At 43.6% G+C, this 25651-nt stretch overlaps 1 protein-coding gene across 4 annotated transcripts in view; it reads left to right on the top strand.

Moving 5' to 3' along the window:
* The window catches only part of SLC35F1 (solute carrier family 35 member F1), a 952113-nt gene that overhangs the window by 786087 nt on the left and 140375 nt on the right, over nt 1–25651 (top strand). For all 4 annotated transcript variants that reach the window (XM_085611290.1, XM_085611289.1, XM_085611288.1 and 1 more), the window contains 2 exons: nt 12276–12328; nt 12886–13040. In XM_085611290.1, coding sequence (XP_085467416.1) covers nt 12276–12328; nt 12886–13040 — 208 coding nt within the window. The remainder of the gene's footprint in view (nt 1–12275; nt 12329–12885; nt 13041–25651) is intronic.

Genomic DNA, 25651 nt, shown 5'->3' with positions numbered 1-25651 from the left:
GTCACAAAGAGTCAGACCGAGCACCCAAGGTCTTGCACGTATACAGAGCACAGTGTGTGGTTTGCTCATTTGCCAGATGGACTAAATCTCCATTGAGAATCATTGAGTGAACCCAGCATCAACATACCATTTATCGTTTAAACTCTGTACCTACTGTACTGGGGAGTAAATCTATCAACTCTGTAGTTACAGTTGCCCCAGTTCTTTAGTTGTCTTTCCAGAAGGGTCTAACGTGAGTATCGATTAGATAATGTTGCAGTTTTTTTTATAGAAGACCATTGTAGGAGTTTGGTAAGGATCAAGTGATAAAGAAAAAAATCAACTATCATACTAAACATCTGATAAATAAGAAATTCAGTGATGCAAGCAAGTGATTGACCAGCAGTTGACCTGTCAGGAGACCATTGTTCTAGAAATAGTGCTGCTGGTATCATCATGGCTCACATAAGTGAGCTGGCACTGGTTTTGTGGCAATGCCGCTGGGGCACAGCATGGAACTAAGGTCTGCACTTAACATCTGATGTGAGTAACCCTGCTCCTATTAGTTGATATGTCTGCAAGAATCACAGAATCAATGACTCTGTGTGCTAAAAGACTTCTGATCCTGGTGGGCAGTGCAGAACTTTCTATGTCCAGGGCAGCCATTGTTTGAATACTGGACCTAGACAGAAAAAGACACAAGCCGCAGCACGTGCAGGTAAAAATTGTGGGGTAGTGGGGCTGGGTTGGGGCCGGGTGGGGTGGGATTCGACAGACAACCATGGGGGAAAATTATACAAAATCCCACTCACACAGTCCCACTGCCCCACCGCCCCACTGCTCTTACCGCCGCGGCCGAAAGGCACCAGTGAACAGAGCTTCAGAGGGCCCAGTTTAATAGGGCTACCCTCTGATGTCATTGACAATGGTGTTGGTGCTGTGCAAAGGTTTTCAACCCTCCATCCTTGTCTTTGGGAAAACACCCTTCCTGTGACCTCTACATGAGGCGGATAGACCAAGAGATGCACAGATGCAACATCGCCCAGTTTTTTAAAGATGTCCCATTACGTCCCACTAGGTGAGGCTCTCAGTCTTCTTTCCTTTGTGCAGTATTTTATGCTTGTGAGTTTCACACACTTGCTTTTTAGTTGGTGCTTTACTTTTTATATTCTTTTGCTTTTTTGCTTATAGTGGGTGTGGTGCATAAAAATGAATAAAAACAGTGAACGTAAATGCAATCTAGAACAATGATCCACAATGCTCTGTTTCCTTGTTTCACGAATTAACTAAATTAATAACACATAATAACAAGCTGACAGCGTTCATATCCTTCCAGGTTCCTCCAATCTCTCACACCCAGAAAGGCTTGCTGTACCACTCCATATTACTGTACACAACCTTGAATTGTACCGCCTCAAAGCTAGGCCTTGCTGCTGTAAGGTTCTCATTGCTAGATTTGAGCTATAGAAATACAGACAGGCAATTGTCCTTTCAATGTATTTTGATGCTGTAGGTGCTCAACAATTTTTGACCCTCCCATTTTTGTTTGGTACCAATGAAGCTACAGCCCTGTTCAGGTGGTTCATAAGTAATGCCCTTGATTGGACCCTGTTTACTGGCATAATTCTTCCTCCTATGCATCACCTATCCATATATTCATGTTTGGAAACACTGCATTAATCTGATGACCTGGTCCATTAATGGATTATCAATTTATGGCCTTTGAGTGCTTCATCGTTGTGCATACTGATTTAGTCAACAGCCAGTACTGGCATACATCATTAAATTATTTATTTTATTTCCATGTCAACTATGTTTTTAGTATTCAAAGATCAACAAATCGCATCTTGATTATATACACAGATATTTCTCATTATTTTTTTTGTTAAATAATTTTTATTTTTAATGAAGGGGTCCAAGCAAGTTGCGCTCGAAGAAGAGATCAGTGTCAGGAGTGACGAAAATGCCCAGGTAACGAAAACCCCGAGGTGCCACCGGGATATCAAAACCCCGAAGGCTCGCCGGGGGGGAGCCACATAACACAAACATCTGGGACTTAGACCAATTGATCCGATATCCAAAGTGGGCACCGAAAATATGAAAAATGTGGAGCACCCATCGCAGCGACCGCGCAGGGGAAGCCAAGTATAAGAGGATATCGTCGGCGTATAAGAAGATACGGTCCTCGTGGGATGCCGTCCACTTAAACCCCCGTATCCCCGGATCGCCTCGGACCCACACCTTGAGAGGCTCCAAGACAAGGGCGAAAAGCAACGGTGACAGGGGGCAGCCTTGTCTCGTGCCCTGATGAAGTGAGAAAGTGGCGGAACGGTGGTTGTTAACAACGACATGTGCCGTGGGGTGGGTATACAATAGCCGAATCCAACGGATGAATTTGGGTCCAAGCCCCAGTCGGGCCAGAACAGCGAAGAGGAATTCCCACTCAATAGTATCAAAAGCCATTGAGGAATCCAAAGACAAAAGAATTGCGTCTTCTTCAATGGTATGCAGTCTGCCAAGGACTCCATTCACTCGCCGCAAGTTCCGGGCAGTGTTACTCACCGGCATAAACCCAGATTGATCTGGATGGACCAAATCAGCGATAAAGTGGAGAAGGCGATTCCCGAGAAGTTTGGCTAGGATCTTAGCCTCAACTGTCAAAAGGGATATAGGGCATTCAGTATATTGATTAAGAAGATGGGGAGCCAATAGCGTTGACATGGGCTTGAATAGTTAAATGGGAAGCCCGTTAGGGCCCATGGCCTTCCCGGAACGGACATCTTGTATGGCCTTTTGAACCTCCGTTACTGTGATGTCCGCCTCCAAGGTTTCCCTGTCTTGCAACGAAATAGTAGGCATATCGAGCGTAACCAGAAGGTCTGGAGATAGGGAGGCCTGAGAAGCGGGAGAGCTAGTATATACCTCCTCGTAATGCTTACGGAATACGTCAGCTATGAGTTGGTGGTCAGTAATCAGGATACCCTCTGAGTTTGCTATCGCGTGGACCCATCTAGTCACCTGTTCCCGCCTTTCGAGCCACGCCAAGAGTTTGCCCGTCCGCTCCCCCTGCTCATAAATCCTATGTCGAGAGGTCAGCAAGCGCGCCGCCCCATCTTCATAAAGAAGCTGTCGATAATCCTGTCTCTTGAGTGCCAGACCGTGACGTATAGCAGGGTCAGGGTCTCGGGCGGCCGACTCCTCCAAACTCGCGACCTCGGCCTCCAACTTCGATATTCTCCTGGTCCGCTCAACTTTATGTCCCACCATGAGTGATAAAGCCCTACCTTTAATGACCGCCCGAAGGCCCCCCATAACGTCACCGAAGAATCAACAGAGCCAATGTTTTCCGCAAAATAATATTCAGTGTCTCTGCGGAGAGCATCTCTGAGGTGCGGAATTTTCCGCACCCACGGATGCACAGAAATGGAGCAGGGGCGTCCCCCAGTGCGAGAGCCCAGGGTCGCCAGAACGGGGGAGTGGTCGGAGATACCACTTGCCAGGCAACCGTACCTAGTGAAAAGTTGAACATCATGGGCATGAGTGAATAAATAGTCTATCCTCGACTGGCTGCCATGCACCCCGGATTGGAACGTAAAGCGGGTATACGATGGGTTATACCACCGCCAGATATCCACCACCCCCAGAGCATTCGCGAACTCGGACAATTGTGAACCCCTCGATGGATCTCCCCAGGATGGAAGACAGTCCAAAGAACCATCCATAGTGAGATTGAAGTCCCCACCCAAGACTAACACCCCGAGCAGCAAATCCAGCAACAGGGTCCCTAAATCACGTAGCGTCAAGCACTGTAGGCCGGAGGGGGGGGCATAGACAGAAACAGCGTTAATAACATGCCCTTCCCAGGTGCCCGAGACCGCGGCATATCTGTTTTGGGGGTCAGTCTAGGAGTTATGTATGAGGTAGGGTCAGCCCTTCCGAAGCAAAATCCCCACCCCCCTGGAGCCCGAGGTAAAACCAGAGTGGACCACCATTTTGTATCCTTTCCTGTTCAGGGCGCCACAGGAGTTGCCAATCAAGTGTGTGTCCTGCAACAACACCAGGTCAAGCTTGTTGCGCTTAGTGTATTGTAACACAGTGCCCCTTTTGATTTTATCGCCCAATCCGTTAACATTCCAAGTGGACAAATTAAGTGTTAGACCACGTGCCATCAAGTCCAACTAGTCGGGAGTAAGTAGTGGTGGATTATGAGGCATGGTTGTGTGCAACTGGGGTGGGTGCCCCAAACGCCAATGGCCAGCGAAGGGATGAGAGCAATGAAGAGGTGGATTACATCTTGTACCGGTGTGAAACAAAACACAAACAAAGACAAATGGCATACATGAGATTCCAACAATCCCAATAATACTGCGACAAAATGGGATAAAGCTAACGGCCGGTCCGTCATCATCTGTTTTCGGGGTCCTATGGAGAAAACATGCCTAAAAAAAACATTGCCAAAAAGAACACCCCAAGACAATACCCCCACCCTCCCCCCAACCCCAACTTGCAGTCCCCGAACCCCCCCACCCTGCCTCCCTGCTTGGCGGTAACACAACCTCCCGCCCCCCCCCAACTAGCAGAGTGCCTATCGCCCACCCTTGCAAGAACCTACGGGACCGTAGAGCCAAACCAAGCACACAACCCCAGGAAAAACAGAATATGACTCAATATTAAACCAAAGCAGCCAAATGTATTTGCAGCAAAAACCACTATCAAGTGCCAAGCACATGCTCCACATCCTCACACATGGTGTACCGGGAAGCAGGCCGGAGTTCAGGTCCATAAGAACAGCTAGGACAGTCTACCTTCTGAGGACACGTATCTGATGCAACATGAGCATTTAGATCAAACCCCAGTGTTCACTGTCCAACCAGAGTGCAACGCCCACCACCCAAAGAAAAAATATACAGACCAGTTAGTCGGCACCACCCGCCGTCTTAGACAAGTCCATATGTGGCGAGCCTCCACTGGAAGCTGGGGTATCATCGTCCATCCTTGCACCCGGGGCATGGTGGTTACATCGGCCCGCCGTTCGCCATCCCTCCAGCCAGTCCCAGGCCTCCTCTGGAGTGGTGAAAAACCAGGATTTCCCCTCTGATTCCACTCTCAGCTTGGCTGGGAACATCATCGCATACTTCACACCCTTGTCGTGAAGCGCCTTCTTAAGCTCCAGAAAACCACGTCGTTGTTGTTGCACCTTGAGGGTGAAGTCTGGAAAAAGGGTTATGCGACTGTTTTGAAATTCCACTGGCGGGGCGGAGTGGGCCCACTGCAGGATGACATCTCGGTCGTTGAAGTTAAAGATACGTGCGAGGAGCAGCCGTGGTGGGGCCCCCGGCCATGGTCGGCCACCAGGCACTCGGTGCGCCCGCTCCACCGAGAAGAAGTTAGAAAGCCCACGTGGTTTGAGGTAGTTGGTGATCAAATCTTCCAAGAAGAGGTCTGCGCGTTCCGGCACAGCAATTATACGGACGTTTTTTCGCCTGGAGCGCCCTTCATAATCGTCCAACTGTGCCTCCAGCTTAGCGGCATGTGATTGTAGGTCTTCCACCTTCCTCTGTAGCTCGGACGTATCCTCTACCAGGGAGGTTGCCTTTACTTCAACATATTTGAGGCGGGAGTTCATAGTGCGCATATCCTCCCTTATGAGAGACACCTCTGTGGAGACCGTATCTATACGTGATTCCAAAGACGTGCGGACGGTGGTAATGGCATCAAGAATGTCCTGCAACGTCGGGTCTGTCTTCTTCCCACCGGAGGTTTGTCAGGAGCGGTAGATCCGCCTTTAGGGCTAGAACAGGCAACCCCCGTCCCAGGCAAATTTCGTTAGTTTGGCCTGGAGGGCTGCTTTTGAGCCACGACTCACCGCCATGGTGGACGTAGAACTCCATTGCAAAGCTCCCAGTGCAGGATGTAAGGACTAGGTTGTAATAACATGAGTAAAGCACCTGTAGCTGTACTTAGTTCCAGAAAGTCCGCCGGGGACCGGTGCACTATCACTGGTATGCCCTAGAGTGATCTACCAGTTACCGGCTCGCGCTTCAGGTCACACGGGGTGCGCACCACAACCATGCACCAATGGCGGCGGAGGGGGAAGAGAAAGGTCCGTGAAACAGGCCCGTATAACAGGGGGGGCCGATCAGCGACAAAATGCGAAGCAGCGCGCGCTACGAAATTCGTTTTATTTATTTAATTGTTTACTTACCTGCAATTATCCATATTCCGGTTTTTAGAACCCCCCACCATGCGCCTCCCCTGCCCCGCCTTACCGCCCCACGGAACTCCCTCCACGGGCCGCGGCTGCCTGAGACCTTTAGGATGATTGCCCTGTGATCGTGGGCACCCGGAATCCAAGTGAGTCTCAGTGACATTGTGTGCGTATTCTTTGTGCAGCCTGAGACCTTCGTGAGGATTGCCCTGTGATCGTGTACACCCGAAGCTCAAGTGAGTCTCAGCAATGCTGTGTGTGTGTGCCCTGTTGCAGCCTGAGACCTTCGTCATTGCCATCGGCTCGGACCGGCATCCCCAGAGGAGCTGTGCCACCGGCCCGAGCCTGCCTTTATTCCACTGCCCAAGATCAACGAAGTCGCATCGGAGGCCCAAGTCGTGAGGAGAGGAGAGTGAGATCGCACCCCCCAGGTAACGCTCAGCGAGCGTGCGTGTGTCGCCGCCTGGGCAGGGTGTGGGCTACGAGAGAAACGCTCTTGGCCTTTCCCCACTTTGCAGCGCGATCCTTCGCTGAAGTCTGTATTGCGGCCCGTACTTGCCGAGGATTGGCAGTACCGGGGCCAGAGTGTGGAGCTACACTTTGTTTTCCATCAGAGACCGTGTTGGGGGCATATTTTAGCAGTAGCTGACCATGAGTTAGTAAGAGTGGGATAGAAACCACCCAGAGCATCGCAATCAGTACCGCAGTTCATTATTTTGGCATTACGAACTGCCTGATTGTTGCATTACGCATCGCATTATTTTGCATAACAAACTTCCCGATTGTTGCATTACGAATTGCATTCTTTTTGCATTCTGAACTGCCTGATTGTTGCATTACGCATTGCATTATTTGTGCAGTATGAACTGCCTGATTGTTGCATTATGAATTGCATTATATTTGCATAACAAACTGCATTATTTTTACATTACGAAGTGCCTGATTCTTGCATTACGAACTGCATAGGATTGCATTAGGACTGCATGGGATCATCGAGAATGTCTCATTAATACTGCAAGAAACTACAAGGGCTTTCTGGCCTAATAACCGCTCAAGTGAAATATTACAACTACGCATATGTTGGATTTTTATTGTGTGGTCTCATCGTATATTTTTTTATATAAACATATAATTCTTTTTATGAATACTCGCATGGAGTCCATTTGTGGGATTATCACTGGGTTACTGAGAGCGTGGTTGCAAATACTTTACACATATACCTTGGAGATAGGCCTGGCTGCTCGTGCCAAACTACTGAGGGGGTGAGCAGGGGCTATATGAGAAGGTGTCCTTCCTTTTCCTGACTTAGAAGCAAGGGTCCCTATTTGGTCTAAGGTACCTACCTCAGCCAATTAGAGACCCCCAGTTCTAACAACGATAAATAGGGTGACAACAAAGCAATACTAAATATATAATGATTCCCCCGAATAACGGTCAGCCCCTGGAACCTTAAAACCCAAAATTCCAGGACACACATTCTACCCTACTCATTCCATATTCTACATTCCATCTCGCTCTTTCCAATACCACACAACGCCTACCAATTAAACAACTTTAGTAAAAATAAATTCCATATTTTAAACTGCCTTGCATATGACAAGAAACACAAAACAATACACGTAGTTAGTATTCTTTTTAAATAACATTCTTAATGATTCCACCGCAGCAGAATAACTTTGTGCATAAAACTCAATGGGCCAGATGCATCAACAATCCATTTTGCGATTTCCCAATTGCGAATTCTTGCGATTCGCAATTAGAAAATCGCAAAATAGAATGCATGAAAGTCTTTTTAACACTTTCTGCGATTCCTACGGGATCGCAAATGACCTACCTCATAAATATTAATGAGGTTGTTCGCAATTTGCTACCACCTAGAAATCGCAAAAATCACAGGGATGGTGGCCTGCTGGGGTCATCAGGCCACCATGTCCGTGATTGCTTTTAAATAAAGCAATCGTTTTTTTTGTAAAGCAGCCCGTTAACCTTAAAGTAAAACGGGATGCTTTACAAAAGAGAAAATTAAAACTTTTCCTTTCATTTTCCAAGAGCAGGCAGTGGTCTGTGGCACCACTGCCTGCTCGTAGAAAATGCATTTACAGACATGGGGAAGGGGTCCCTTGGGGACCCCTTCCCATTTGCTAATTGGTTACCACTTACTTGAAGTAGGTGGTAAAATGCGAATGTTTTGCAACCGCATTTCGGCCGCAAAACATTCATGCATACCGATGCGATTTGGTATTAGGAAGGGATGCCCTAAACATGCCCCTTCCTAATAGCGAATCACAAACCCACTTTGCGACTCGGTAACAGGTTACAGAATCGCAAAATAGGGTGTGCTGCATCAGAAAGGCATTTTTTTTCCGTTCGCAAATGAACGATTCTGCGAATCGGCCATTTGCGATGGCAAAAAATGCTTGATGCATATGGCCCTAAAAGTCCTAAGTTGTTTCTGCGATAATGGAGCTGGAGCTTTCAAGATTGATTATTATGGCATATTTTAGGTTTAATTCCATCCTTTGATATGCTGTGACTAAGAAAATGTGCTGTGGTACAGCTACTTTTAAATCTGCCTAGTCTTAAAGTTAAACATCTGTTCAACAAAGCTGTCAAGACCGTCACATTTTGATCATGATAATGTTGATCCCTGCCAAAAACCAAACTATCTCTTTTTTTAGAAGCCAAACTCCACACATTTCATTCAAGGCTTCTTTCATTATTCTCAGAAGCATGGACACTACTGTGGTGTTGCCAATATTATCTTTTTAAATTGAAACATTCCTGCGAAAGTTACAAAAGCTATAAGAAGCCTTGACACGGCTTCCAGTACCACCTCATGATATGCATGTGCAAGACCACGCGCTGTGAATACTGTTGGTCTGCTATTGTGGAAATCATTTTTGTGCATAATCGGTCATGGGTGGAGATCCAACCATATAGCATCAATTAAACTGAGGAAAACTATCACCAAGCATGGCTCACCTGAGGTTTCGACAGAAATAACTAAAGGGGCTACCCACAGGGAGTACTCAATAGGCTCTATAATACCTTTTAAATACAAGTGCTGTAGCATTCCCTTGAATTTCTTTTCATATGATGAGTAAACATATTTACCCCATTCCTAAATAGAATCGCAAACTCTTTTAAAATAATCCAGTGTTCAAATTAGAGTATCTACCTAACTTCTCAGTAAACACCTCACAAAACTTCTCCTTGAGCTTATAGATGCATTCATTATTGTTCAATCACCCTCTCAACACTATACTACCCCTCTCAACACTTTTGAGTCTGCTATATAAACAGGAAGATCTACTCCTAGATCTAGTTATATGGTCATTTGTTCTTGGTTCAGGTATCCCAGGGTTGGATCCCCCTTTTCTGTTACATAACTTTTGCCTTGGGTCTTGTGTCCTTTAAAATCTATTACTGTCCATAAAAAACAGTATTTTGTGTCCCATGTACATCAGAGGGGCATACTTCACTGATACCACAAACTTTCCAACCAAGTCAGCCCTCAAAAGGGTGAACCAGGCACACAAGTGCACCATAACTTTTACCTCCTTACCATCAATTAATCCATTTGGAAACCCTTTTGATTTCAGTTTCGGATCTACCCATAATGTTGCATTGAGATTCAAACCAATATCTTCTTTATTAATTTTTGCCCCATCCTCGTCACTATAGGTGTTCAGGGCCTGTAAATTCAATGCTACTCATGGGCCTGCAGCACGGATTGTGCCATGATCTCAGTAGCCCTTTAAACATGGTTCAGGCCTGTCATTGAAGAGTCTGTTTGTGCAATTTTAAACTGTAAATTCGGCCTGGCAAGTTAAACTACTTGCCAGGCCCAAACTTCCCTTTTATTACATATAAGCCACCCCTAAGGTAGGCCGTAGGCAGCCACAAGGGCAGGGTGCAGTGTACTTAAAAAGTAGGACATGCACTTTTAGATTTTACATGTCCTGGTTGTGAAAGACTGCTAAATGTGTTTTTCACTAGTGCAAGGCCTATGTCCCTCATAGGTTAACTTGGGGGTTGCCTTAAAACATCTTTTAAGTATAACTTCCCATTGGGAACAGATAGAAAATTGAAGTTTTGTGTCTCGGGACTCGCAATTTGAAAACACTTATTTTAGTAGAGCTGGTTTTCAAAGTGCAGGTCTGAAAATGCCACTTTTATGAAAGATGGCATTTTCTTACTTTCATCATTCTGTGCCTCTGCCTATCTCTTAATACACATTTGGGTTAGGGTGACAGTTGGGCTTTGTGCATTCCCTCAAGACAGTCACACAAAGGGTTGGGCCTTCCTGCGGTAGATTAGGAAGGAGGGGCTGACACTTGCACCTGAATAGGGCTTTGCCTGTCCCCATATAAAAAGCTAAATTATTTGGTTGGGAGCTATTACCTGTTTGTTTCTGAAACAATGTGTTTGTTAAAGGTGCTTCTGTACATGCTAGCACTGCTAGTTTCGATTCCCTCAATACTTCAGGACAGACTCTTTTCTCTTACTTTGAAACCGAGCTTCTTGCAGTGATCTCACATAATACCTCAATAAAAGCACACTGGCTTCTAGAATCACCATAATGTATGCTGATCTGAATGTTTATGTATTTTAAAGCCCTCTTTGAAACTAACCAGTGAATATTTCCTGCTATATTAATTGCATTTTTGCTGTTTTGGTCTTATTATCCCAGATAAACTATCTACATTTTTCTAAACTGTTGTAGAGTCTTTTTGTGGTGTTTTTCACTGCTTTATTATAATAAGAGTTGCACAAAATCTTTACAAATTGCCTCTTAAGTTAAGCCTGACTGCTCTGTGCCAAGCTACCAGAAGTTAAGCACAAGTTAATTTATGGTGTGTATCTGACTTGCCCTGACTAGAGTGGTTGGTTGTGCTTGGCTTCTGTGCTTACCCTAGCCAACCAGAAACCACATTTCTAACCGCTACTATTCCCCAGGCCAGCTTCCAACCCTGAAAATCCTTACAGGCTCAACCTTCCAATCACTAATCACTGCCTACCTCGCACATTCCAACCTAGTCATTCCACAATCTACATTCAATCTCCCTCATGCACATACTACAATATTGTGTGAGAATGACTACATCTGTTATATATCGGTGATATGTACCAGCTGCTACTCAAAAAGACCCACCAAATATCAAAATCAAGTCAGGTTTTTAAAACAGTAGTATTAATATGGACAAGGAATACGTTCATGTAATGAATTTCTTTGGATTTATTTGCCCAGTCCTATAGTTAATGAGTGGGTAATCTTATAGTTTATGTTTCTCATCCCTCTATTATATTAAGTGGCTTTACCTGCTGCCCAGCACTTTCTGCCTTTACTGCTTAGTAAACTGAGTAAAAAAGAGCAATGATACATTGTAAATCTGCCAGATTAATATTTGTTTGCAGGGCATTTGTGCACTGAATTTCTTGTAGTGTATATTGTCCCAGAGCTTAAGACTCCCATATCCCCATGCCTAAATAGAAGGCAGTGCATTTGGGAAAACATTATAAGAGGTGACATTGAGGATGAAAGGAAACGTAAAGACATGCTTGCTACTTCAGAATGCTGTTAACAGGCAGAAGATGTAAAAAAACAAAGGGAATAAAAAACATAAGTCGCATAGTGAAATTAAGAGAAAACTAAGATATTTAAATGTGAACAAAAATGCTGAAATAACAAAAGTTAAACATGGAGTGAATGGATTGTTATATGTGAAAAGTCAGCTTGTCTCACTTACTTGATCCTAAAGCTCAATTTTACCATGTTTTCTAACACAAAACCTATAATTGTAGAATTTTTCATAAACTATTTTTTATTAAAAACAAAACATTTTCAAATTGCTGAAAACATCTTCAAAATGTGGGAGGAATCCATCTGTGCAACTTGGCATGCTCCTAGCTGAGACATTCTCTTTAAAATCGGATCAGGTTGTATTCTTGATGCAGGATAGCTGCTGTGGTAGGGACATGTGGTTGATCTTATCTCTGACCAGGCATTAGAAAATCAAGACTGTTCAGGTCGCCAATACTCTTGTCCACCTAAAAGTGTTTTCTTTCATTTGTTCTTATGTTTCAGAGCAATAATGGAGCATAAGGAACTGCTAAAAGTACCCTGGGACTGGCAAATAGGTAAGACTATTTGTGGAAGTTCAAAAACGTGTTTGTTGTTGGAAATAAATAGGCACAGAATTTGTAGAATTTGTTGCTTGATCTGATTTCAATATTATCTATGAGGGTAAGACTATGGAGTAGTTACTTCTAGTAATAACTGGAAAACCTGCATTTGCAGATTTTAAGATACGCTGTAGAGCACACTATTAAGCTCATTTTGAAGAGATAGAATATATAACTAAAATACAGTATTTCCAAATCCTGTTTGGGTATCTGGGACAGAAAGTTGTTGGGGTTGAACTGTCATGTCCCTATTGCTATGGCGTTTTGCATAATTCTTGCAGTTTAGCCCACCCTCAGCACTCATTGTCAAAATGTATAATCTACTGTCACAAATCAGGATCCTGCATATCCAATAAATGTATCACATTTCCTTAACATAGTTGAAAAGTGTCCGAAGAAATATTTATTGGGAGCTCTGACATCCCTTTAAGTTTACACACTTTGCTTAATGGAAAAATGCTTTCTTTAAGAAGACGTGTTGGATCATTGTGTTTTTGGTCCTTCCCCTCCAGGGCTCCTCTATGTTGGTTTCAGTGCCTGCATGTTCGGCCTCTACAGCTTCATGCCAGTGGTGATCAAGAAAACCAGTGCCACATCTGTCAGTCTCTCCTTGCTGACTGCAGACCTGTATAGCCTATTCTGTGGCTTATTTCTCTTTCATTACACAGTAAGTGGGCACTTTGACAATCACTAATATCACTGTGTTATGATGTATGACATTTCCACCTTGGACTTTGCTCCTACCGCCATGTAATTATTTTCTTCACTTACCTTTTGGAGATTTCTTTACATTAGTACATTTTGTAAGTTCTTGCGGAATTTTATGGACTTTAACAACTTTTCATAAATTGCCTCACTGTTTCACCACATTGCAGAAAATAATTTTACAAAATCCTCTGCATGGGTCTGATTTTCTTGTATAACGTTCTGTATACCATGGGACAGTGGAAGTATACATTACAATATCACAAAATTGCAATAGCATTATTTCTAGAAGCATGGTAACTTTCACAGATTCAATGTAAACTTTTTAATAATAACTTGTTTTTATATAGTACTTCATACAACAGTTCTGTCCCCATTCAAACTGATTGTTACAGCACCAAACATTCAACTCAATAATCCATCCTGTCCACTATCTTCAGTGCATTTGTAGCCCCAGTTGTGTTAGAGTTATGGTCATGTCATGAGTGTTTTCTGAGCTCAAGCATGTGTTGTTTGTTCTTGTGGGTGTTTATTTTGACAGTGATGCAAGGGAACCGTGGGTGAAATGACAACCTGTGTGAAGGGTCCCCAGAGTGGGTAGTGTACAGTAGAATAAAAAATATACACATAATCACCCCAATATCCATATTTTTTACAAACAAAAAGTGCACTGAGAAAGGTTTGTACAAAAAAAAAAATTCAACCCAGCATCCAAAAGACATACAACTACAAGGATATAAGGCTGACTGTCAACAGATACATTGGGCCATGGGTGGTCGGAAGTATGTCACTGCCTAGCGTGGGACAAACATAAGTATTCTTTTTATTGTGTTTTTAAGAAATTGATTTAATGTTACCAAATTCACCTAGGATCTTGGCCATTAATTCAGGTATACTAAGAGAAAAGACTGGATAAACTGAGTTTACGGCCCTGGGCACTCACCCACTGGTGTCAGTTATACTACTGACATATACATGTAACCCAAAAAACAACAGGGGTAGTGTGGGGACAGAAATTCAGTACAAATACACGGTACACCATAAATATGTTATTCATATAGCATCCTTGCTTTAGACAAATTCTCAAATCAAATAAAAGTACAGCATAGTTACAATCATTACAATATTGAGTTGATAAAGACTTACTAAAATAAGCAATGAAGTTGCCAACATGTGTTTTACGGAATACAAATCTGCTTCTCCAGGGCTGGGGACAAAAAGGAGATGAAAAAAAATATATATATGTGATAGAAAACATTACATTAATGATTAAACATTTACTCCAAAAGAATATATTTTGAATACTCAAGTCCTAATACAATGAATGAAATATAGCATAGAGCCATTAAAAAACAAAAAAGCTCACAAGAGATGCAATGAGGAACACATTCAAAATACAATATTACCCATTGTATAGTCATGATCTCTGTACACAAGATAGTCAGCTTTTAGCTGATATTATGGAAGATTGTGTACAAACAATATTGTAGCGACACCGTGCACAGCAAAAGATTTCCCCCAAAAAAGGGAAAAACAAGTACAGGCAAATGTATTTATTTATTTATTTTAACATTTCTAAAGCGCATGGTTACGCCCACCGGCGTGTCCCTGCACTGAAGCAGACTCGGTAATTGGAGACGACTCTAGACAGCTCACAACAAATTTACCAACTAATATATTCGTGTGGCTCTCCTTTACTTTAGTACGCAGAGGAATATAGCCATGTTTTTAGCTTCTTCCTAAATTTACCTTCGCATGATTCCATTCATATAGTTTCCGGGAGCCCGTTCCAATATTTTGCCGCAAGATAACTGAAGGACCTTGCCCCCATTCTTGCACTCCGAGCTCTAGGAACCTTCACTAGCGACCTTCCTTTTGATCGCAGATTGCGGCCTGGGATATATTGAGAGATTAGAGGATGCAGGTAGCGTGGTCCTTTTTTTGCAAGTATTTTATGGCAGTAGCACATTGACTTAAAAAGGACCCTTTCCTCCACCGGCAACCAATGCAAATCTTTCAGGGCTTTCCTTGTGGAAGCTCTTCTAGGGAGACTCAAAATAAGCTGTGCAGCTGCATTTTGCACCACCTGTAATTTGGCTAGCCCCCTTTTAGGTGCTCCCAAATACAGTACATTTCCATAGTCCAGTTGTGCTGTCACCAGGGCATGCACTATGGTTTTCCTTGCATTAGGTGGTAGAAGGTCCAAAATTTTCCTCAGGACTTTTAGGATTCCAAAACATTTACCCACTACTTTCCGTATTTGGGCCACGAAAGACAATTTAGAATTGAACCAAACTCCCAAATTTTTAACTTCCATTTTGGGAGTAGTAACTTGTCCCAATGTTTCCGGCCACCATGCAGAGGACCATATGTTCGGTGCATTGCCCACTATCATTACCTCTGTTTTACTGCTGTTCAATTTCAGACAATGATCGGACATCCATCCTGCTACCTCTTCTAAGCACCTGGTGAAATTAAGCGCTTTCTGTTCATTATTTCCTGATAATGTCACAATTAGCTGAGTATCATCAGCGTACGATGCGATGGTAACATGATGTTTTTCCACTAACTCTGCCAGTGGCCCCACATACAGATTAAATAGCGTGGGACTCAAAATTGATCCTTGTGGGACTCCCTGGGGCAACATAATACTCTTAGTTGTGACTGCTGTAAAACGGAAACTGCGTAACGATAGGAAGGATGTCATCCAGTGTAAAACAGTACCATCTATACCACATTCGTCTAGTCTATGCAGAAGCAGCCCATGTGAGATGGTATCGAACGCTGCACTCAGGTCCAGCAAAATCATTGCCGTTGTCTGCCCCTCATCCGCACACCGTCTCATTGTGTCCGTGGCCAGAAGCAGAGCTGATTCTGTCGAATGGGCTGCTCTGAAGCCAGACTGGGAGGGGTGTAGAAGATCATGTTCCTGGATAAAATTGGTAAGCTGTTTATTGGCTACTTTTTCTGCAATCTTTGCGACGAATGGGAGCAACGAAATTGGGTGCAGATTTTCTAAGACTGCTTGGTCTACTGACGATTTTTTTTTCAGTGGACGTAATATTGCTTGTTTCCAGCTAGTGGGGACTTCTCCCTTATGGAAGGAGGTAGTAATGAACTCATAAACATAAGGCATGATAAGATCTGCTCCCATCAGTAGTTGTTCTGGGCGGGCCAGATCTCGGGGGGAACCGGATTTAATTCCTTTGGCTAATATTTTTGATTCCTCTAGTTCTGGCATTGTAAATTCATTGAACCTGTCCCCTGTGGGATTCCTCTCCTTCTTAGTTTCAGAGCTCTTCCCCTGGCATACTTTTACTGGGAAGGCAATATATATTTTCGCAACCTTCTCTGCAAAGAATTCAGCAATTTTATTGCAGTTTTCCACTGAGGCAGTTCCTTCTTCCTTTTGGTTATTTTCTTTGGATGAACTCCTCGCTTTTTCTATTTTCTCCGTATAGAATTCGCACCTTGTTTTCTTAATTAATGCATGATACTCAAACAAGATTGAATTCAAAACGCAACATGTGGAAACACAAGTAAGGAAATGTGGAATGGGTGCTCAGTTCTCGGAACTGTGTGTAGTCAAACCAAAGATGGGTTCTCAAAAAGCCCAACATTAACAAGGAGAGAATACCCAAAGGTAATGTTTCACCAAATAAACCAATTACCAAAAAAGACTTCAGAGAAGACTTTTAAGCAGTTTAAACGTATACACTCAAACCTAATCACAGGCAAGTCAACACTCTTATAGAACGTATACTCTCTCTCTCTCTCTCTCTCTCTCTCTCTCTCTCTCTCTCTCTCTCTCTCTCTCGGACCTGGAAAATAAAAACACCGAATGCAATCATATGTCTAGACCTCAGAATTGAATATAAATGTAGCCATACTGCTATGGCAGTAGTCTATATCTTGCCTTCTAATAAAAAACAAACTCAAGGCTCATGTTAAAGCCTCAAAACTCGATGTCATAAATCATTTGCAGAAGAAATTCCTGAATAGCAAAAAACAGGAAAGCATTATATGCAGTCTTCTAAAATACCGCCTAGCCCCCTTGAGTCTTAGAAAACAATCCTGATACTCAATTTGTGAGAACAATGGACTAACAACCACACATCATATACATCCATCAAGCAGACACCAAAAATATCAAGTGTCAGTATTCATGTAAGTGCACAGCTAGACGGAGCTCACCAGCACACAATATTCAAAACGTCTGTCGCTATAATGCCTCAGTCCATGAAAAGCACACATATACACTTTTGAAGCAAGCATCAATAAGATTATGAACCTATTTACAATGTCCATTTGAGTTGCCTCTGACCGGCCCCATTTCGGGGCAGGCACTCCCCGATAATAGCTTGGCGGTTCCGACAACCCCATTAGGATGCGACCGCACATTGTGTGGTCACAAACTTCCATTTTTCAATTTCTCTTGTGCGGCAGACCAAAACTGTCCACAGTACAAGCTTCCATTGAGAAATTGAAGTCTGTAAACATCCCTGCACCATGTGGCAGGCACCGTGCGGTGAAGGGATGATTGGGGGGGCATGGTGCCCTTGAAGCCCAAATGTGGGGGGCCAGAGGGGAAGGGGGCCCTGCTAGTGGCCCGAAAGTCAGTTTCCAGCAGCCAATCTATGTTAGAAAGGCCGACATGGATTGGCTGTCGCAAACCAATCTCATAGTCCCGACGGTGGAAGCGCCATCCTTAATGGATTATGAGCGCTTTCCGTCTGGCTGACGGGCTCCTTGAGCCTGTCGGAACCCTGCCGGATTTCCCCATCAGTTTAAACTCCAATGGCCATCATCATAATACGGCGGTCGGACTTTAAACCTACCATGTTGGTCGGAAAGCCTCCGACATCGCAATCAGGCCCAAAATCTCTAAGTATGCTAGAAAATATAACAATGTACCCAATTACAGTAAAGTAGACCGATTCAGTAACAACTGACACTAAAATGATGTGATCATAACAAGAACTACACCAGAGATGGGGAAGGCCAGGGAGTTGAGACAGGTGGAATGAGAGGCAGTGTCTGACTGGCCTGTAGCACAATCTGGCAATGCCAGAAGGGGTGGTCTGGCAGGTCAGAGTGTGGGCTGGTTTTGGAGTATTTGTGGGCCTGTTTTATGGTCTGGTGGGTTGGTGTTTACTGTTGAGCTCTTATACTACAACTGTCATTGCCTGCAGCAAGCACAAATGCATTTGGTCAACTATAGCTCACAGAACAACTATACAGCTTGTCTTTACTAGTTCAAAAGTGCCCGAATTTGCAAATGTGGCTCATGTTTTTTTTAGCTATCAGATTCACTAATAGGCCACCTTTATTTTGGTTTCTGGGCCTATTTTCTTTCCCAGTCAGAACCTGGGTAAGGGGTGTTCAGGGCAGGAGCAGCGGACTGACGCATTAGTGCATATGGGCAAATTGTGACAGGCTGATGCTCCTGAAAGGCTGGTAAGAGTTGCAGCCACATTCACTCACGTCACATACCTGACGTTGCCTCAGCACTACCTGCTTTTGCTACCAGCCTGTAACAGTATCACCCCTATTCCATGACATGTCTTTCCTACCCCTGCTCTTTCTCTCCTTTTCCATTCCCTCACCTTTTGCAGACATGTCACTCACCAGGCTGTCACCTGCATTCCCTCCGTGCCTTGCCAGTTCTGACTGCTGTCCATTTGCTTCTGTCCTGTCTCGCTTCCTTTCCAATCTCTCTTACTTTTTATGTGCTAGTTAGGCTTATTTTACTTCCTTTAGTATTTATCATCACCTGTTGAGCAATATTTTGTGTTGTTCTACCTTATTTATGTTCATTCAGCTTTATTGAATGGGGGCCCCCAGTCTAGGTTTATAGTTCTTATCAGCTAAGTGTATGATGAATGTTTTTTTAATTTTTAGTTAGTCCCGGTAGCAGTCTTTTGGCACCCGCTTAATACTGCTGAATGGCGGGTCCACTGACATTAGGGAGTCTCACGCTGTTTAGACTGGCCTGGGTCAGCATAATTACCCCGTTTTAACTTGTTAAATTTTTATTTTTATTTTTTTTATTTTTTTTTATGCTGTTGAGCCCCATTCTTCTTAAGTGGTCCTACCTACCTTTCAAGCCTAAAATGGTTCAGTGATGCCATTTGCTTATTTATAGCAGCCGCGAAAATTTTATTGTTTTTAATAATGTGTATATTGATTATAACATGTAATGTGTTATTGGTTTTTTATGTCATGCTCTTTTATGGATATTTCTATACCCGAATAAAGATTAATTGATGATGATGATGAATGGGGGCCCCATGAGGGTTTGGGTCCCCTTGAATGGTTGAGGGCCCCCTTGCACCACAGGGGCTACAGGGGTCTGCGTTAGGCCCGTTCCGCATACATCCCTTTCTCTGACCTATAGCCCTCAGCATGGAGAGACCACGATGGTCTGTATCAGTTGAACACTGATCTTCATTGAGTCAGATCATTCACTCTAATGCGCCGCTTTTATTATTCCTAACTGCTTTTCCTCCTCAGAACACTGCACTGCTAATTATCGTCTGAGTGGTGCTTACGTGCAGGCACGCGGATCCGCGTGTTTATGGCACGTGCCGCATCCATTAGAGCTGTTTTTTACGCGGATTCGGAAATTACTTTTATGCTAAATTGGAGCCATAACACTGGTTTAGCGTCCCTCGTTGGCTTCATTTTTATGGCGGCTCAGGAAATGGCCCATGATTTCTCCTCCCCTGGGCCCCTTTACTCTCTCCCCCTGGAGGGTTCCAAGAGCTCAGCCGTGTGATACCGTTATGTACTGCCACGGTGAATGGAATTCCATTTTGGTACTCTGTGGAAAGACAGCAGACTGTCACTAGGAAAGCCCCTGCGCTATTAGATGACAACACATTTGATATGGTGTATTGAAATGCTGTTTCAGTCTGTAAGACAAACATTTGCATTGCTTCCAGGGCTTTAAGTGGGAATAAAAACTGGGGGGTGGGGCTCTCGAAGGAGCATGGTCGATGTAATTAAGGGCTTGGCTTAAAAACATCGAGGCTAAAAATCTGTGTTTAGCATAGTGTGCCGCCCCACTGGTATTTTGCTGTGTCTGTCATTGCATCCAGATATATACTACAAGGTTGTATGACGTTACAACGCATACCTTTACCCCGACTTGCTGTCGAGGGTGCGCTGAAAGTTGGAATAGTATAATTTACTATTCCAACTCCAGTGTGTGCAACAGTAGGAAAGGTGTTGGAGTTAAATCCAACACCTTCTGCCCACTGCAACAAGCCTTTCGCATTGTAACAATATGTGTTTTAATGGCATGCGTTGTAACGCTTCCGTTGTCAAGGCTGTTTCCCATAATACAACAAGTAACAGTACACCTACAACAAGCCTTAACTATTAGCTTTGTCAATGGTTGTTAGTTGCATAAGCTAAATAAGCAACAACTATGGCTTTGTTGTAGATAATATTGACAAGGCTTTAGTTGTGAAATTATGAGACAGTGAAAGAACTATAAGGAGTCTCTTTGAAGTTACATCAAAGGCAGTGAAGTGACTGATGCAGAGTTTAGATTTTTTTTTATGCTGATGGTGAGGGCTAAAATGTAGAGCCCCATAGGGGTCCGTCTCAGGACCTGCTTTCTTGAACTGCCAGTGCTGAGCACCGGCAGGACCCGGACCACTTAAAGCCCTAATTGCTCTCTGCGAAGCAACATATATGTCCATAAGCCTAGGTGTGCTTGAAATGACGCCCCAGGCTTCAATTGGCAACTTCATTTCAGGAGTGTAACGCAGGCCTAACAGTCCCAGTTACACAGGGGGGTCCCCCAACGCTTCAGGGGGCCTCCGACCGTTCAGTTCGCCATCATTCAAAACAAAGCAAATGAATATTTGTGAGATATGGGGGACTCAGGGTCCCACTCACCACATGCTGCAAGGGGATAGTTGTGTTGTGAATACTTACCTTGGATTGGGAGCGTGGCTAGACTCCTGCTCACTCCTATTGTTTTGTTAATGACTGCGTTTCATTTCCGTCTAGATTGTATCGTTTGAATTTATGTCAGTTGCTGATATCCTGACAGTGGTGGGTTGTTCAGCACCAGGGCTTCAAATAAACTAAACTATCTTAACTTCCTCAACCTTGTGAGATTCATCATCAAGAGGAGCCCTTTTGAAGCATTTCTGGAAGTAAATTCTGGACACAGGAAGGCTGTTTCTCAGTAGTTTATTCCACAGAAGGATCCCATCCTACAGCAATCCAACATCAGCCTCAAATGAAGCTCTTCCACAACTCCATCCTCCCTCATGGAACCTAAAGACATACCAAAGGTTCCTATAAGACATAAGTGGATGACATATTAGAAATACCAAGCAGAAACCTTATGTTATGTGTTTAAGGTAGAAAGGCATGGATGTCACACCATTGTTTACCGTTGTGCCTTTGATTTATTTTTGTAGGGTGACTAGATTTTGAAAAGCAAAAAACGGGAATTCCAGATTGTCATATATAGCAAGACAGGAAGAATGAAGGGGAGGGGAATTACTTTTTATTGACACGTCAAGGTAAAATGCAGAATGCCGTTAACATAGGCTTTTCAAATTCTTCACTTCACAACATTCAAGGGACATATCAAAGTCCCGTGAAGGAAGGGGGGGCAGGAAAAAGAAGGTAAGGAAGGAAAGGAATGAGAATAAAAAGGGTTACAAATTTAATCCATCCTAAAAGTTTATTAACCCTTTAAAATCTGACACAGGGAGCCCATTATTTTGCATTACGCCACTGATTAATTTATGTAGGGTGACCAGAATTTGAGAGCAAAACCAGGCATTCCACATAAAAAGAAGAAGGACTCCAATCAATTTTGCATTGGTGAGGGACACAGAATGATTCAATTGATAGTGCTCACCAATTTATAATGTGGAGACAATGTGGAACTAAGAGTAATTAAATGCAATTTTTACACTCAGTATAATCTGAGTTCATTAAATTGCTTACTTCTAGGTGCTGCTAATTGTGCATCGAAACACATGAAAAAAATGCTTCCTTCTGCATTCAGTCAACCTGATCTGAAAACAGGGACTTGCGCTTAATTTGTTGAAATTGACAAGGACAAATTCTGAAAAACCTCGACTGTCCTGGCAAACCTGGGACACCTGGACACCATAGATGTATAGCTTCATTCTGGGTGCATTGTAAAGTTTCAAACTGAGCGAAATTTTTGCACCCAATTTTAAACCATGGCTCAGTATTAAGGGGTACATGCATCAAGCTAAATACCGGTCGCAAACCGGCAGATTCACAGAATCGGCCCCTTTGCGACCGGTATTTAGCCAATTGGGATGCATCAACCCAAAACCCATTCGCAATATGGGTAATCGCAAATTTTGTGATTACCTAAATTGCAAATGCTTTGAGGGAATCGCAAATTGCGATTACCTATTTGGGATGCATCAAGCCTTTCCTAAATGTGACTTCGCATTTAGGAAACGCTAATTAACATCAATTGCAAGTTGATGGTAATTTGCCAAAACTTTGAAAAATGCACAAAAGTGCGTTTTTCAAAGTGTCATGTGGCGCACATATATGCTCTTAGGGCATATGCGTGCGCCACATGTGCAAATTTTGGGGGTGCGGCAGGGTGGCCTTTAGGCCCCCTAGCACCCTTCAAATTGCATTCGCAATTTGCGAGTACCTATTTGGTACTCACAAATTGCGAATAACGTCCTATTCATTCCTATGGGCCTCTAGGCCTATAGGAATGAATGGGAAGGCATTCCTTAACCCATTCCATGCGCGGGGAACTCCCGCGCCGTGCGGGATTTTTTATTAGTGGGCGGGGATTCGGACGGCCGGGAGCCGTCGTGCGCACACGCCCACCGTGACACGTGACGGCTCCCGGCAGTCCTGCGCATGGAAGAGGTTAATAGCGTGTCGCAATTTGCGAGTCGCTATTAAGGGATATGTAGGAATCACAATTTTTTTGCGATTCCTACATGGATAAGGAATTGCAATTCCTAAATAGCGATTCCTTAAAAATCGCTATTTAGGAATCGCAATTCCTTACTTTGATGCATGTGGCCCTAAATGAGCATCTCTGTCTATTTTTGCATGTGCAATTTACTCTAGTTAACACCTAGATGGCGTTAAGTAGGTAAGACAGTGTGTTAAGGAGAATATGGTTTGTTAATACCATTCACTAAAGCTATAATCACACTTTATTCAAGTGTAAAACTCAGAATCTGAAACATAAAGCAACCTGAAAACTTGCATTAATAGTTTATTACCTGGGTAGTTTTTGCATCTGATTTACCTCCATCCCTGTAGGGAGGCTGATAGTGAATGTACAGAGTATCATCGTTAAAAAAGCTGAAAGTCTACCAAAGTATTGGATAGAGAAATTATCAATGTTTAGCTTCGATAGAGACCTTCCTGTCTGGCCTTCAGAGAGTAAGTGTGGTTTGCTGGGCACAGCACTGCGCATGGGCACTTGAGCACTCCTGAGAAGGTCTATGGCTTCCCCACATAGGCTCTCATTACGAGTTTCCCAAAGGGATATCCCATACGGAATTGAACTCTGGGCACCTACAAGGTTTCCAGTGCCCAGAATTATTGAGTCCTCAAACTCCCAGACCCAATAATTCTGTGCTCAGAGCCACCGGATGCTGGGACTTTTGAGGAGTTGCAAGGCCTGAGTAGCTTCTGCAAGTGACCCCTGGGTTACCCTCAAACTTCAATTTGAAGGGAGCCGAAAATGAACCCTTCAGCTCAAGTAAAAGAAACTGTGCCTTACCGCCACATCAGCTCTACATGCTATTCCCCAGCCTCAGGAAAATAACTCGTAATCCCCATTAGTTTGCATGGAGATACAAGACGGAATCATAATTTCAGGCCCTGAAGTCCCACTGCAGAGTTATTGGTTTCTAAACTTTAAACGTGTACTTGTTGACACATTTCACAGGCAGATGGTGAATTCTGCTTGTGAGCCACTCGCTCACAACTCAACATTGTTATCCACCTAAAGGGCCATTGTTAAACCCCGGAGTGCTTTTACTGGCTGCAACAATTTATGTGTTTGTGCTTTCTCTGGGACACCTACCTCAATGAAGGGGATTTTGAAGTGTCTAATTTGGAGAGGGGAGTCTAAATAAAATCTTTTTTTTACTTCTGCAACTACCTCAAGGGAGAAATCAAGATATATTACCAGCCATGAAACAACGTCAAGTGTGAGAAGGTCTAAATGTGTTAAGGCAGTAGAATTAAAATGCTAGTGCCACCTTTAACATATGGTGCTTTCATAAATGTGCGCTGGTAGGCTCAGAATGGGACATTCGTCCAAGGATAGGGAACAATCTTCCACTCATCAGGATGTGTGTTGGAGTTTGACAATATGTAGGAGTTGTGCAGATGCTTAGCCGTGTCACAGACGATGGGTTTGACATTCATGAAATCCAAGGATAAATGAGCAACATCACTAAAGAAGATTGTAGTACCACTGAACTTGGGAAACAGGTTTGCCCTATGGCAGGACTAACAAAACAGCCCAGGGCTAACAAAACAACAGGTCTTGACTAATGCCATGTTGTACTATGGCCTTCAATGGCGTTTGGTTGAAAAACAAAGGATCCAATCACCTCTCCTTTGAAGAATAAAGCACTAATGGCATCTTTTTTGAAGAATACAGCATTGGATGGCCTCTTCTTTGAAGAATACATCATCTGATGACATTTCCTTTGAAGAATGCAGCGTCAATTGCTTCTTTATGAAGAATGCATCATTTAATGGTCCCCTCTTTGAAGAAAGCAGCATCCAATAGCAATATCTTCTTTATGAAGATTACTGCATCCTATGACTTCTTCATTGAAGAATGTAGCATTCAATGGTGCCTTCTTTAAAAATGCAGTATGCAATGGCATCCTCTTTATGAAGAATGCAGCATCTGATGGACCCTTCCTTATAAAGGATGCAGCATCTGATGGGACCTTCTTTGAAGAATGCAGCATCCTATTGCCCCTTCTTTGATGACTACATCACTTGATGGTGTCTTCTTTATGAAGAATTTAGCATCCGATGGCATCTTCTTTGAAGAATACAAGGGCATATTATCAAGGGCCGGCGACAAATATCGCAAAGCGCGCTTAGCGCTTGCATATTTATCGCCGGCTATCTCAGGAGTTTATCGCCCGGTTAGCGCGATATCAACAACGCGATAAAAATTCCAGAGATAGTTGGGATATCGCCGTTTTCCACCATGGAAATATATCCTAGATGATAAGGCCTGTGGTCTTAGCCACACAATCCACCCCCCATGTTAGGTATGCCTTAGTCAGGAATTTAACAGATGTTAAACTCCTGCGTTAAGGCATACTTAACGCGATTTTATTTATCGCTAACCCTCCTTGATAATATCGCGAAGCTGCCTTTGCGATATTATCCCATGTTGCTTTTCACACCCACGCCTCTTTTGCATCTCATTATCGATGTGAGGCGAGGCGTGTGAAAAAGGGGCGATACGTCAAGGAATCGCGCTAGCGTGCCCTTGATGATAATGCGATAATATTATCGCCGCTTTGCGCCCGAAAACGGGCTCTA

Source organism: Triturus cristatus, chromosome 6, assembly GCF_964204655.1.
Source record: "Triturus cristatus chromosome 6, aTriCri1.1, whole genome shotgun sequence".
In the NCBI taxonomy this organism is placed as follows: Eukaryota; Metazoa; Chordata; class Amphibia; order Caudata; family Salamandridae; genus Triturus; species Triturus cristatus.
Note: the sequence above shows the minus strand (reverse complement) of the source record. Positions and strands in the feature narration are given on the sequence as shown.